The sequence below is a fragment of the Aythya marila genome (genome assembly GCF_965140915.1).
Source record: "Aythya marila genome assembly, chromosome: 3".
In the NCBI taxonomy this organism is placed as follows: domain Eukaryota; kingdom Metazoa; phylum Chordata; class Aves; order Anseriformes; family Anatidae; genus Aythya; species Aythya marila.
In genome coordinates, this window is record NC_139044.1 from 117,984,944 (window position 1) to 117,999,586 (window position 14,643).

General features: G+C 56.7%; 1 protein-coding gene across 1 annotated transcript; it reads left to right on the forward strand.

Annotated features, from left to right (window-relative positions):
* Window positions 1-8,356: 8,356 nt before the first annotated feature.
* On the forward strand, window positions 8,357-13,986 carry PNOC (prepronociceptin; the record flags this gene model as incomplete). The annotated part of the gene is made up of 3 exons (XM_082755500.1): window positions 8,357-8,476; window positions 11,396-11,810; window positions 12,923-13,986. The coding sequence occupies 3 exons, from the start codon at window positions 8,357-8,359 to the stop codon at window positions 12,973-12,975; spliced, it is 588 nt and encodes a 195-aa protein (XP_082611626.1). The 3' UTR covers window positions 12,976-13,986.
* Between the last annotated feature and the right edge of the window lie 657 nt (window positions 13,987-14,643).

A 14,643-nucleotide genomic window follows, 5' to 3' on the forward strand; every position in this document is an offset into this window, starting at 1 on the left:
TTTTGGGTGCCTTTACACATTTCTCACCCTCCCCGGTGTCACAGCAAGCGGAGGGAAACCCCCGAACCCATGAGGGGGCCGTGGGGCTGTGGGGTTTGGCCTCAAACCCCACAACACGGTGTGGTCACAGGAACGAGCTCCTCCCCCCTGCAAATCCCACAAAACCTCCTTCAAAATAAGTAAATAAATGAAAATTTAGTAAAACGGGAGTGGGATCGCCGAGCGCCGGGCCTAAATAGGGCAGCTCGGACCCTATTAAGAGGCGCTGCACATCCCGGTGACTCAGAGCCTTGACGTGCGAAGGCGGCGGTGATGTGGCAGTTTTTGCTCTTGGAAAGCACAATGATGTGACAGGATTTGGGATTTTTTTTTGGTATTTTAGGGCCAGGCCCCTCAGGAAGGTGCTGGGAGGTGCCAGGGGGAGCGCTGGGTGTGGGGTGGGACCAGAGGTTTTGTGGATCCCAAGTGGAGAAATCCCTTTTGGCTGGTTTTCTTTCTTGACTGGAAAACCCATTTCATTAAAGTTTAGGGTTTTCCTATCCAGACTGAGCCCCGGTGGAGGGATTTGGGGTTGTGGCAGTTGTCTGGAGCTGCCTTCTGCTCTCACGTGGTGTTGTCTGCACCTCAAAATCCCGATCCTAGCCCCAAAATCCCGATCCTAGCCCCAAAATCCCGGTCCTGACCCCAAATCCCAAGGCTGTCCCCAAATCCTGATCCTGCCCTCAACTCCTGATCCTGCCCTGAAACCCCAGTCTTGACCTCAAAACCCAATTCTGCCCCCAAATCCCAATTCTGCCCCAAAATCCTGATCCTGCTCCAAAATCCTAATCCTGCTCTGAAATCCTAATTCTGACCACAAATTCCAATCCTGTCCCAAAATCCTGATCCTGTCCCCAAATCCCGATCCTGCCCCAAAATCATGAAAATACCCCAAAATCCTGATCCTGCCCCCAAATCCTGATCCTGCCCTCAAACCCCAGTCCTGCCCCCAAAACCCAGTCCTGCCCCAAAATCCCAATCCTGCTCTAAAATCCTGATCCTGCCCCAAAAAGCCATCCTGCTCCTAAACCCTGCCCCTGCCCTGAAACCCAGATCCTGACCCCAAATCCCAATCCTGCCCCCAAATCCTGACCCTGCCCTGAAACCCCAACAGCGCCCCAATGGTGGAGCAGAAACCCGATAATTTGGGGCTGTTTGGGTGGGTTTTGGACCCCAAAAGCATTTCCATGTGTATTTAGGGCCATGGCCCCTACACCCACCACAGCACCTCCACAAAATTTCCCCTACAAATCTCTCTCCCTGTCCTGTAGCGCTGGTTTGCCTAAATTTAGGAGCTTTTTCCCCAAAAAGCGCTGTGGGGTAGTTTGGGGGATGGGTAGATGTGGGATTAGGGCAGAGCCCGGGGGGATTGGGGTGGGTGCAGTGGGAAGGGTTGTGGTGGTGACATGGGGCGACCCCAAAGCATCCCCCTGGAAGGAAGCTGTCCCCCCGTCCCCATCACAGCCCCATTTTGGTGCAGGATTTTGGGGCAGGGTCGGGATTTTGGGGCAGGATCAGGATTTGGGGGCAGGACTAGGATTTGGGGACAGGATTAGGATTTGGGGGCAGGAATAGGATTTGGGGTCAGGATTGGGATTTGGGGGTAGCATTGGGATTTGGGGGCAGGATTGGGATTTGGGGTCAGGATCGGGATTTGGGGGCAGGATTAGGATTTTGGGGCAGGAATAGGATTTGGGGTCAGGATTGGGATTTGGGGGAAGGATTGGGATTTGGGGTCAGGACTAGGATTTGCGGGCAGAATCAGGATTTCTGGGCAGGGTTAGGATTTTGGGGCAGGACTGGGATTTGGGGGCAGGATCAGAATTTGGGGGCATGATCAGGATTTGGGGGCAGGATTAGGATTTTGGAGCAATTTTTGGAGCTCCTGTGCATGGCCCCCGCCGTGGTTAAGGGGTTTTGACAACAAGGGGGTTATGGGGGGTATGTATGGGGTCAGGATCGGGTCCTCGGGGCCGTTTGAGTCCCAGTTGGGTGGAAAGGGGAACGGTGCTGGTCCCTATGGGGTCTGGTGAGCCTTCATCGTGCTCATCCTCACCCCACTGGGTGTATTTTGGAGCCCCCCTTGACCCCAAAATGTCACTGCCGGCGGTAAATCTGCAGCAGGGGAGCGGGGTCAGCTTGGGGGCAATGAAGTCCCCAAATCCCAGTCCTGACCCCAAACCCTAATCCTGCCCCTTGAAATCCTGATCCTGCCCCTAAATCCTTCCCCAAAACCCTGATCCTGCCCCCAACTCCCCAGCCTACCCCCAAACCCTCATCCGACCCTGAAACCCCGATCCTGACCCCAAATCCCAGTCCTGAAACCATATCCCAATCCTGCCCCCAAAATCCTGATCCTGCCCCTAATCCTGATCCTGCCCCCAAATCCCAATCCTGCCCCCATAGCCCAATCCTGCCCCCAAATCCTGATCCTTCCCCTAAATCCTGCCCCAAAACCCTGGTCCTGCCCCCAACTCCCCATCCTACCCCCAAATCCTCATCCTGCCCTGAAACCCCGATCCTGACCCCAAAACCCAATCCCGACCCCAAATCCCAATCCTGACCCCAAATCCCAATCTCAAACCCCAATCTCTCAACCCCTCCCCATGTCCCCCTCGTGCCGGACCCCACCAGCTTCGTGTCCCCCTTACAAAAAGGATCGCTGCCTTTTGGGGTCCTGCCCGGTCCGCCCTTTGCCCCAGGCGACCCCAAAAGATGGAAACCGCAAAAATCCTCTCCTTATTCTGCAAAAGGGGCGAATCCTCCCCAAATCCCAAGCCTTTCTTATGGGGTTTCAGGTGCTGGACTTCGCTCCTGCCTGGCGCGCTGCCCCCAGCTGCCAATCATCCCGGGTTAATTACCGGGACCTCAATTATCCCCTCCCGGTTAATTACCGGGACCTCAGACAACGTCACACGACCCGCGGAAAACCGATGTGCCCCTAATGGCAAACCCCAAAAAAATAAAAAATCAAAAATCACCTTTTTTGTCCTTTTTTTCCCCACCTCCAGCCTGGGAATTGCTTCACCCCAGGGCAGTGCCACCACTTTTGGGGGGATTTGTATAGATTTTTGGGGATTTTTATAGGTTTGGGGGGATTTTTATAGGTTTGGGGGGATTTTTATAGGTTTGGGGGGATTTTTATAGATTTTTTAGGGTTTTGGTGCCCATGGGGCCGAGGACGCGCAACGTGCTCACCCTTTTGGAGCCGTCTGGGTCTGACCTCCAGCCCTTCCCAGGATGTTGTTTTGGGGGATTTCCGAGCCACGGTGCTGCAGATTTTGGGATTGGGACATGGGGGCAGCGAGGGATGCTCGGGGTGATGAAGGATTTTTGGGGTGGAGAAGGATTTTTGGGGTGGAGAAGGATATTTGGGGTGGTGAAGGATATTTGGGGTGGAGAAGGATATTTGGGGTGGTGAAGGATGCTCGGGGGGATGAAGGATTTTTGGGGTGGTGAAGGATATTTGGGGTGGAGGAGGATTTTTGGGGTGATGAAGGACTTTTGGGGTGATGAAGGATATTTGGGGTGACGAAGGATCCTTTGGGATGTCACCCGGCTGGGCAATTTGGGGCGCTGCTGATTTGGGTAGGAAAGGTCCGGAGCTGGCAGCGTGGGGACTGACATTATTTGGGAAGGACCTGATCCTGCCCCGAAACCCTGATCCTGACCTCAAAACCCAATCCTGCCCCCAAATCCCAATTCTGCCCCCAAATCCCGATCCTGCTCCAAAATCCTAACCCTGCTCTGAAATCCGAATTCTGACCACAAATCCCAATCCTGTCCCAAAATCCAGATCCTGCCCCAAAATCCCGATCGTGCCCCCAAATCCTGATCCTGCCCCAAAATCCTGACTCTGCCCTGAAATTCTGATCCTGACCCCAAATCCTAATCCTGTCCCCAAATCCTGATCCTGCCCCCAAATCCCACCCTGTCCCCAAATACTGATCCTGCCCTGAAACCACAATCCTGTCCACAATTCCCAATCCTGCCCCAAAATCATGAAAATACCCCAAAATCCTGATCCTGCCCCCAAAACCTGATCCTGCCCTCAAACCCCAGTCCTGCCCCCAAACCCCAGTCCTGCCCCAAAATCCCAAACCTGCTCTAAAATCCTGATCCTGCCCTGAAACCCAGATCTTGACCCCAGAAACCCAATCCTGACCCCAAATCCCGACCCTGCCCTGCGTGCGCCCCCGGGGCTCGGCCCTATTCTCAGCCCTATTTTCAGGTAGGGCCGGGGGTCCTCTTCCTTCCCAGTGCCTCGCAACTAAAAGGATTTTTTTTAATTTTCCCCCGCCGAGCCAGGGACACCCCCCCCACGACCGGATCCTGCCCCCAAATCCCGGTCCTGATCCCATATCCCAATCCTGCCCCCCAAATCCTGATCCTGCCCCCAAATCCCAATCCTGCCCCTAAATCCTGCCTCGAAACCCCGATCCTGCCCCCAAATCCCGGTCCTGATCCCATATCCCAATCCTGCCCCCAAAATCCTGATCCTCTGTTTTGGGGTTCGGGGGGAGCCCCCTCCCCAGCATGGGGCTGCACCGTGAAAGTTTATAGGGTCCCTGGTGGAAACGAAGCATTTTTAACCCATTCTGCCCCAAATGAGGTGGGGGGACGGAGGTGGGTGCCCCCCAGTCCCCAGGGTGCTGGATTTGGGGAGCTGGGTGCCCCTATAACACCCCCTTGGGCATCCCAAATCCAACCCCCAACCCCAACCCCATAACCCCCCCATCCTCCTGGCCCACGGGGTGCTGGGGGACACCGCGCTGGGGTTCGGGCTGCCGGCCCCAAATCCAGCCCCTCTCTGCGGGTTTTTTTATAGGGTGGTGCCCCCTTTTTACCCCCCAATCCCCTCCTGGGTGGCGATTTAGGGGATTCTACCACGCACAACCCCAAAAAAAAAATAAAATCCCACGACACCTCGCCGGGACGACGAGGGCTTTGTCGGATGGGGACAGCCAAGTCCCCAAAAAGGGGGTTGGGGGGGTGGGGGGGGGGGAACCCAAATCCTATTCCCCAGCCCCCGGGGGTGGGCTCAGCAGCGCACGTGTTCGGGGAGGGAGGTTATAGGGCCGGGTGTGCACACACCGTTATAAATACCACGGTGCCACCAGCACCGGAGGACTCACAGAGCAGAGGAGCCGGCGGCTGACAGCACACCCGCAGGTAGGAGATCTCCTTCCTTTCCCATCCTCTTGTGGGGTCGGAATTTTTCTTCGTTTTCTTGGTTTTTGGGGTTTTTTGGATTTTTTTTTGCAGTCCGCCTTTCGGTTTTCGGGATGCGTTCGGGCGAATTTCCTCTCTCTCCCCGCCGAGGCTTAAAGAGGGATATCTGCCCCGAAACAGGGAAATCTCTCGGCTTGCACGTGCCAAAAAAAAATAAAATAAAATAAAATAAAGTTTCACCTGCCCCCAAATCGCCCCTTTTTGGACCCAAACCGCCGAGGGATGCAACAGGAGCCCGGCGCGAAGCCGCGGGCGCGGCAGGTGAGAGGCGAAGGCTTTTTGGGGCTGGCCGGCTGGATTGAACCCCAAATCCCCCCCGTGTCTTGGTGCCTCCGTCCCCGACGGCCTGCGGGGAGAAGCTGCGGAGCCTCCACACCGCAAATTTCCCCTCCTGGTGCCCCTGCCCACCCCCTTTTTTTTTATTATTATTATTATTTTTTTTAATATCCAGGACAAAAAGGGGAAGGGAACTTCGCAACTTGGGCACCGCGGGATGCGCAGGGGGACGCCCGGCTCCGCGGGCACCTTTCCCTTTCTCGACAGAGCACAAAAGGGAAAAAAACGTGTATTTATGGTTTTTTTTTGTTCCTTTTCTCTATTTTTTTTCCCTTTTTTTTTTTCTCTATTTTTCTTTCTCAGCCCCCCCCCCCCCAGGCGAACGGCTGAGGGGCTGGACAAGGGGGGGAGAAATTCTCTCCCTCTGAGCTCCCGCTGCCCCATCTGCGCCCATCGCCTCGCCGCGGTCTGTGCAATTTGGGCCAATTATGGCCAATTACCTGATGGAGGGGCTCAACAAAAGGAAGAGCTCTCCGTTTTTTTCCGCCGAGCTCCGAGGAAGCAGGGGAGGGGGGCTGCAGCCTCAAATCCCCCCCCTCCCCAAATCCCCCCAGCATCTTCCCCGAGCCCCCCAACCCCTTCGCCGCTCGCCCGGCCGCCGGCACAAAGGTTTCGGTCACTCCCCTTGGCTTTTTCTTCCTTTTTATTTTATTTTCTTTATTATTTTTTTTTTCCTGATGGCAACTTTGCATTTTTTTTTAATGGAGGGGAAGCGTTTTAGCTGGTGCCGGCGGGGGACACTGTTGGACAAGACTCGGCTGGAGGCAGCCGGACCCTTTCCATGCGGCTCCAGCCCGGTCACATCTCCCTGCCCGCCGGGTCAGGCCTTGCTTTGGGCTGAAAGAGTGGGGATTAGGAGAAAATACACCAAAAAAAATAAAGATTAGGGTCGGCTCCAGGCTTGGAGCTTGTCCCCATCCAGCAGGACTGATCCTGACCCCAAAGCATCCCCGCGTTTACACCTCTGGGTGCGTCAGCGATGCCGGGACCAGCGTTAGGATTCCCCCGGGGATGGAGGGACGCAGCATCCCCCCGAGCAGCCCCATTTCGGCTGTTTTTCAGCCCAAAAGCTCCTCGCCGCCCGTCTTGCACCTGCTTCCCAATTTTCCTCCTCTCCTCGCGGGTTATCGATGTCCCAGCAGCTCCGTCCCGTCCGCTGCCCCCCGAAATTAACCCCTCCAAACCTCTGCGCCTCCCTCGCCCTCCCACCCGGGGCCATAAATAAGAGCCGGCCGCCTTGATGGATAGCCAGACCCTGCTGTTATCAGGACCGCAGGCTGCTTTTCCAGCAAATCTCCCCTTTTTCTTTTTTTCTTTCTTTTTTTTTTTTTTTTAAACCAATATTAATGAGGAGAAGTCAACCACGGGCGAGGAGCCCCCGGGGCTGCCGGAGCGGCGGGGCTCACCGCGACGTTTTTCGGGGGATGCCGCGTCCCTCCAGCCCCCCAAAAAACCATCCAGGCACAATTTGGGTGCGCCCAGGAGCACTTCCCGTGGGCTGGATGCCTTTTGGGGTTTGGCTGAGCACCGGTGCGTGGTAGAGAGCGTTTATTTTCTTCATTTTCTTATTTTTCTTTATTTTTGGGGGCTCGCAGCGTGCCCACCCCGTAGCATCTTTCCATTTAGCAGCTGGGCTGTAATCCCTGAGCCTGCCCCGGCCGTGGTGCCCCGGTCAGATGTCCCCTCCTGGGGTCACCCGGACACCCCCTTTGGGGACGTGGATGGGGTTTGCAGCCCCGCTACGGGGCCGAGAGCTTTTTGGGGGATGAGGGAGGGCTCGCCCTCTCCCGGGAGCATCCTGCCAATCCTCTGACTCACGCCGGCAGCCAGTTTTAATGAGCCTGGGCGAAGATTAAGCCTTAATTCCTGCTCCTTATCAGCTTTCCCTCCGGCAAACGCCAAGCGGCGGCTCGGCGAGGCTCTGTGTCACCCAGCTGGAAGGTGACCGTGACACCGGGCGGCGCGCGCCCCGCTCCTGTTGCAAGATGTCCCCAGCTCGGTGGGAAATAAATGGGAACGAGCCCTGAGCCCTGCCCAGCCTGCAAAGGCAAAGCAAGCCCATCCTCAAAACCCTACAAAGTGCCCCAAAATGACAAAGGGGGATGGGCTGTGAAGCCCCCGCTGCCGCCACCGAGGTTTTCCTCGCCTGCGAGCATCCCACGCCGGGGCGAAGCCGCCGAGCACGTGGGTTTTGGACCCCGTCAGAAATTTGTGAAAAGCTGGGAAATATTTTTTTTTTTTGAGGACCAGAAGGCTGTGGGGACACATGGGGTGAAATCATCCCGATCCGGGAGGAAAATGTTTGCTGCTCGGCCACGGCCAGGTCACTTCGCCACCATGTGCCACCGATGCCCACATCGGTGCGCATCGGGACCTCCCGGGATAGGGACGGGGGGGTCAGCACCCAAAATGCCCCCTCGGAAATGGTTGGGGAGGGGGAAATGGAATAGGGAAAGGCAGGCGGGGGGCTCCCCTTCACCCAGCCCCAGCGGTGTCCTGCTCGGGGACAGCCCCGACGTGCCTCCCCGCCACGTCCTGGCGCTAAAATAAGCCCTGACATGGGATAGCCTGGGGAAAACGAAGCTGGGCGGGGGGGGAAAGGAGAGGATCATTTCCCCTAAAAAAAAAAAAAATAAAAAAATAAATCATTTTGGGGAGGGCTGAGCGTTGTTCCTTACCCCTTTAGGAGGTGCCGGGGCTGACGGGGTTTTGTCTCCTCCGGCCGCAGCCGCTGCTGCTTTTTGGCACCATGAGGGCCGTGCTCTGGGACCTGCTGCTGCTCTGCCTCTTCGCCCGGGCACGGGGGGACTGCCGGGGGGACTGCCTGCGCTGCGACCGCCACCTCTACAGGGACAGCTTCGACGTCCTCGTAAGTGCCCCCCGTACCGGGTTGGGGGTTTGGGGTCCTTGGGAAAGGCGCCGGGTTCGTGGGGTGGGTGGGAAGGACGAGCGATGAGGGGGGTGGTGGTGTTGGCCCTTCCCCGTGGGCACCCCAAAATGCTGTGGCCATGCCTAAGGGTTTTTATTAAATGGTCCCAAGGGAAGGGGCGGCTTGGAAAAGTGCTGGCCCCAAAGCTCTGATGGCCATGGGGAGGTTTGGGGAGGGTCCCAAACCCCCCTCATCCCCAGCTTTCCTGCCCTTATGGCTCACGGCATCGCCACCACGCACCCCGCCAGAGCCACCAGCACCCAAAAAGCCCCCAAAAGCCATCCACAGGGGCTGTCGAGCCCGGGGGAGACGCAGTGAGGGCGAAAATATCACGCTGCAAAGGGATGAATCAGCCTGTCCCTGCCCGTGATGCTTCCCTTTCCCCTCCGCTGAGCCGTGGCCGGGCTCTGGCCGGGAGATTTTGGCTTCCCTCCCCGTTCCCCCGCCGCCCACGGGGAAGCATCGGCCGCCTCCTCGCTGCCGCTCTCCTCTCCGCACCGATAAACCACGGGGGAAGCCCCCAAAGGTGGGAAATGGACCCCAAAAAAGCAGGGACCTGAGGCTCGATGGAGATGTCGCAGCCACCCCATTGCTCGGCCCCGGTAGAGGCAAGATTTGGGGTGTGATCGCGGTGATTTGGGTCCAGATTGTTGTTTTGTGGTTGGAAAGGGGCTCTCCCCTCCTGCTTTGTCTTCCCTGGCGCTGGGGATCAGTGGGATGGGGGGGAAATGGGGTGGTTTGGGACATCTTGGGGACAATGAGGGGACATAGGGGACAATAAGGAGACACGAGGGCTATTTTGGGGTCACCTCAGATACACCTTCAGGCCACCTTGGAGACATCTCGAGGTCACCAGGGACTCCTTGAAGATGTCTTGGGGCCACCTTGGGGCCACCAGGGCCACTTTGGGGCCACCAGAGCCACTTGGGGTCTACCAGGGCCACCTGAGAACCACCCTAGCGACACCTTGGGGACACGAGGTCCATCTCAGGGCCACCACGGCCACCTCGGATACACCTCAAGGCCACCTCAGAGACTCCTTGAAGATGTCTTGGGGCCACTTTGGGGACATGGGGGCCACTTTGGGGCAGGGCAGCTGGTGGAACTGGCCTTCAGGATGCCACCTAGGGATGTGCGAACCCACGGTGACACCGTAAATGCCAACCCAAGGTGGGAGGCAGCCTCCCCAGCTATTTTTTTGCCTCTGGACACGGAGGAGCATCGGTCAGCGCTGGCTTGGAGGACTTCCAAAACACCACGAGGTGGCAGAAGCCGTTTCCACGTGAATTAAGGCAGCAGCACGAGGGCTGAGGACCCCGAGGTGACCACGGGGCTGTGTTGTGGATGGATGGTGGGACACCGATGACCTCCAGCTGGACATCCTGGGTGATTCCTCTCCAAGCCTATCAGCTGGAGCTGCTGTCTGCATGCAATGTCCTTCATCCTTCGTCCCCATCTGGGGCACGGTCGGGACGCCGAGCATCGGCAGGAGGCGGTGACAAAGGTCTGGAGATGCCAGGGGCAGGACCTCGTGTTGGCCCAGGACACCCACACAAGGACTGCTGCGGGTGAACGAGACCCAAAGGCACTTTGGGACAATTATTTTTATTATTTTTCCTTTTTTTTTTCTCTTTATCCGAAGAGCCTGGTTGATCTCAGACATGGAAACTGCGAGTTGCTGCAGAGCCACGTGCTTGAGCTCCACGTGGGACACCACCTGGGGACCTGTCGCACCTCCCACCCAGCAAACTCAACAATCCCATGGCAAAGAGCAGTTCTGCAAGGGTTTTGGCCTTGCAGATGACCATTTCTGAAAGCTTTGAGACGTACACGACCACGTTTCAGCCAGAGGTCCCCTCGTGTTGGTGTTTAACATTTGGAAGAGCCCGCCACGAAGCCAACTTGGGCTGGAAAGACGAGGCCAAGGAAGACGAGCCCTTCCTTCCGTGCCCTCCAGCCCCAATTTCTCTGGATATTGATTGATTTGGGGTCTTCTCCTGGATGGTTTCTCCCGGATGCTTTCCCCAGCTGGCCCTGCGCCCTGTCTTGGTGGACCCTTGCAAGGGGATGAGACCCGGCCACGGTGGGACGCGCCCTTGGGTGCTGAGGAAGCGTGATGGCGTGGTGAGGTCGCTCTTGATGGCCCGAAGGCCACGTCTTGATGGCCTTTGGAGGGATGTGGTGAGCAGGACAGGCTCCTGGGGACACGGGGGAGGCACTCGGGAAAGAAGGCACGAAGGAGGATCTGGGGCTGAGGCTGGTTTGTCCTCACCTCGGTCCCAAAAATCATCCTGGAAAGCATTACACAAAGGACACGAAGGTCATCGGGAGCAGCCAGCGTGGATTTATGGAGGGGAAGTCATGCTTAGCCACCCCGAGAGCTGTCTGCAGGGAGATGTCTGGCTTCCCTTGGCTTTTATAAGGCTTTTGGGGCTGCCTCCCTTCACATGGCCATGGGCAAGGGTAGTGTAGATGGGGACGGGACGGGACCGGAGCTTGGGGTGCAGTGGGGAAGTGGGGAAAGGGGTTTGGGATGCCTGGGGTTGGCTAAAACCCTGGATTTGGGACCAAATGATGGATGGCAAGCGTTGATGAGCTGCTGGTGATTTTCTGGGGTGTCTTCCAGTAGGATGGATGGGATAGAAGTGGGGGGATGCCCAAGGACCCCAGGGGTGATGGTTTTAGGCTGAAAGAGGGTGGGTTTGGGTTAGATGTTAGGAAATCCCTTAAGGATCCGTGAGTGCCCCCTCCCTGGCAGCCCCCATAGCTGCTGGAATTTGTTGACCCTTAAGCTCCCCTCCAACCCAAACCCTTTTGGGCTTTCTGACCCGAAACCCGTCCCCGTGTCTCCCCGCGCAGGTCTGCATCCTGGAGTGCGAAGGCGAGGCCGTGCCGCGGGCCACCTGGGAGATGTGCGCCGCCTCCAACCGAGCCTCCCCGAGGCCGGGGGCCACCGGGGCTGGCGTTTTTGGGGCCGTGGGGCCGGCGGAGGCGGCGAGCCCGCTGCAGGTAAGCGAGCTGCTGAGGCGGCGGGACGCCGAAGACGGAGGCGCGGGGACGGCGCCGGGCGCTTTCCCGTCGCGGGACGAGGACATTTCCCGGCGGCTCGGCGGTGGCTTCCCCAGGGGGACGAGGGGCTCGTGGCCGGCGGCCCGAGGGGTGCAGAAGCGGTACGGGGGCTTCATCGGGGTGCGCAAGTCGGCGAGGAAGTGGAACAACCAGAAGAGGTTTAGCGAGTTCCTGAAGCAGTACCTGGGCATGTCGCCCCGCTCCAGTGAGTACGACACGGCCGGCGACCTCAGCGAGCACAACGAGATCTAGCCGGCCCCGCGGCACCCATTTGGAGGTGGATCTGCCATGGCCAAAAAAGTCAACCCAACCCCCCAAATTGCCCCCCCCAGAGCCCCAGCCCCAAAACCTCCGTTAGGAATCGCGAGCCGGCCCCGCGCGCGCCCGCTCTTCTCCAGGAAGCGATGGCTGCTTTATTTTGAATTTCGTTTTTCATTGCACCCCCTTCCCCCCAAAACGCCATAGTTTTGCCCCAAAAGACCCCACCCATCCCCAGACCCTTTTATTTCTTTGTTATTTTTTTTTTGCTGTGTGTTTTTTCTGTTATTTTTTTTCCTAGTAGTCGGGTTTTGCCCAATAAATGCTGTTTTCGCCCCGCTGAATGGCGGCGCTGGATCAGGGTGGGGATGCTCCAGCGCTGCGTTCCCCATTCCCACGGGTGCAAAATTAAAAATAGAGGGGGAAAAAATTAAAAATGGCTTGAAAAGACCAAGCCACGAGGCGAGGCTGCATGTCCCTGGCTCGGTGACAGCCCCAGGAAAGTCCCTTTGCCATCGGTCACACGGGGGTGACGGGCGAAAGGGTTTTGTCCCCATCACCAAATAGGTACACAGAACATTTCAGCCCCCAAAAAGTGGGAAAAAAATCAAAGAAAAGCCAAACCTGTTGCTTTTAGAAATGAGATGAAGCCTCCCAAAAGCTTTATGTTGGCCAAATCTAGCAGCGAGGGGGGGGCAGCCCCCGAAAAGCGGTGCCGGCGGGAGGAGAAGCCGGGATGGTCGGGATGCTCAGAGCCCCCAGCGCCTGCCCTGCACCCAGCGAGGCCACCCACCTCCCAAAACACCCAAAATTGAGGTTTTGGGGGAATTTTTAATTCCCCTCCCCTTTTTTTTTTAATCTTTTTTTTCTTTTCTCTTCTTTTTATGCTGCGAGGCATCTCCCTAACTTAGGGGATTTCTCCCCGGCCCCGCAGCCCCCGGGACCGAGCATCCCGGCCCCTCTCCCGCTCCGCTCTCAGCTGCATTTCTTTTTTTTTTTTTTTTCTTTTTTTTTTTTTTCTTCTTTTTTTCTCTTTTCTTTCTGTTTTTTTTTTTGTAGCGTTCCGGCACCGCCTCCCGGCACCCGCCACCACCAGGCACAGGCAAAATTAGCCCTGCTCCTGTCCACCCAAGCAGCCTCCACCTCTCTCTGACGGACCCCAAAGCGCTTCAGACTCGCACGCGTTCAGAAATCACTTTTCTCCCTTCTGGGGAGCAGCCACCTGGGTGCCCGCCCGTGACCGCTCTTCACTCGGTAGCAATTTAAGCCAGGACGGGAAGGATTCGGCCACCGCCGGACACGGGAGCGAGGACGGCGGGGAGGGGGACCACCAAAAAAAAAAAAAAAAAAAAAAAAAAAAGAGAGAGAGAGAAAACCGGGATTTTTTGCAAAATTCGCACCTCGCTCGGCCATTGGAAACACCCCACAAGTTGGACGCAGTGGAAAATAGCGGAAAATAGATTTTTTTTTTTTTCTTTTTTGGTTTTGTTCCCCTCTCCAAAATTATTATTGCACGCTTTTGGGCATCCCCTCCCAGCCCCAGCCCCCTGCCGGGGGATTTATCCACACCCCATCCGGATTTATCCCCAGCTTTTTGGCTGGGGGATGCTGAGACACCGAGAGGTCGCATCCCACCGTGGCTCGGTCCCCGTGCGCCCACAGGAGGGCACCGGAGCACGGTGCAGGGCTGGGTAGAAAACACATAAAATTGTGGTCTTTTTTTTTTTTTTTTTAATTATTTTCAATATAATTTATTATTTCCTTTTTTTTTCTTTTTTTTGCGCTTTCCTTGAGGTTTGATAAGGACTCCGGGGTTGACTTCTTTGCTCAGCAACACAGCCGCGCGTGCGTCTCTTGTCGCGTCCCCCCGGCATGTATCGCGTCCCAGCTGCCTTCCCGGGGGCTCCCAACGTGACCCCCCGGAGCCGTGGGTGTCCCCCCTCACCTTTTCCTTCGACCTTCCTGCCTAATTTGCTGCCCGAAGCATGTCCCGCGTGCCCCGCGCCCGGGTCTCCCCCGCAGCGCCGTCCCTTTCGTCGCCGTTTGTACCAAAAAAATGATAAATAATAAAAAAAAAAAGAACCCGACGCAACCCCCTGGAAACAACAAAAAAAAAAAAAAGAGCAAAAAAAAAAAAAAATCTCGCCCCCTCCACCCCTTCCTGTTCTTTTTAATTGTTTCATACAAAGATTTCTCCATTAAACTTGTACATAGCAAAAGGATTAATAAATTAGTTTACTGTTTCTACGATCTCAGTGCGACTGGCGACCGTCACTTGGGTCAACGCTTGCAGCGCAAGGTCCCTGCTGCCCCCCACCCTGGGGGCTCAATTCGCCCCCCTCAGCTGGGAAATGGCGTGGTTTTAGGGAAAAAAAGGGGATTTTTGGAAATGTGCGTGATTCCCAGCAGAGATCCCCTCTGGTATGGGCAGTGACGGTGCTTCAGGGGGCGTCACGCCATTGCACGCGTGGCCTATGGGGCAAAAAGGGATGGAGCGGGGGGTTATTTGGGGGGAAAAAGGGATTTTTTCTAGCTTAAAAGTGGGAGGAGGGACACAGCAGCGTCCCCCTCAGCAGTGACCCCAGTGCTCGATGCCAGACCTCGTCCCCGGGGTGCCACACAGCTCCTGTCCCCAATGCCATGTCCCATCCTCTTTAGGTCGGGACGATGAGGGATCCCACATTGGGATGCTCCAGCTTCTGCCACACCGTGTCCCCAGGGGAAAATTTGGGGTCTGGGCTCCCTGCCTCGCAGGGCACCGCTTGGTGGGTGTCACGGTG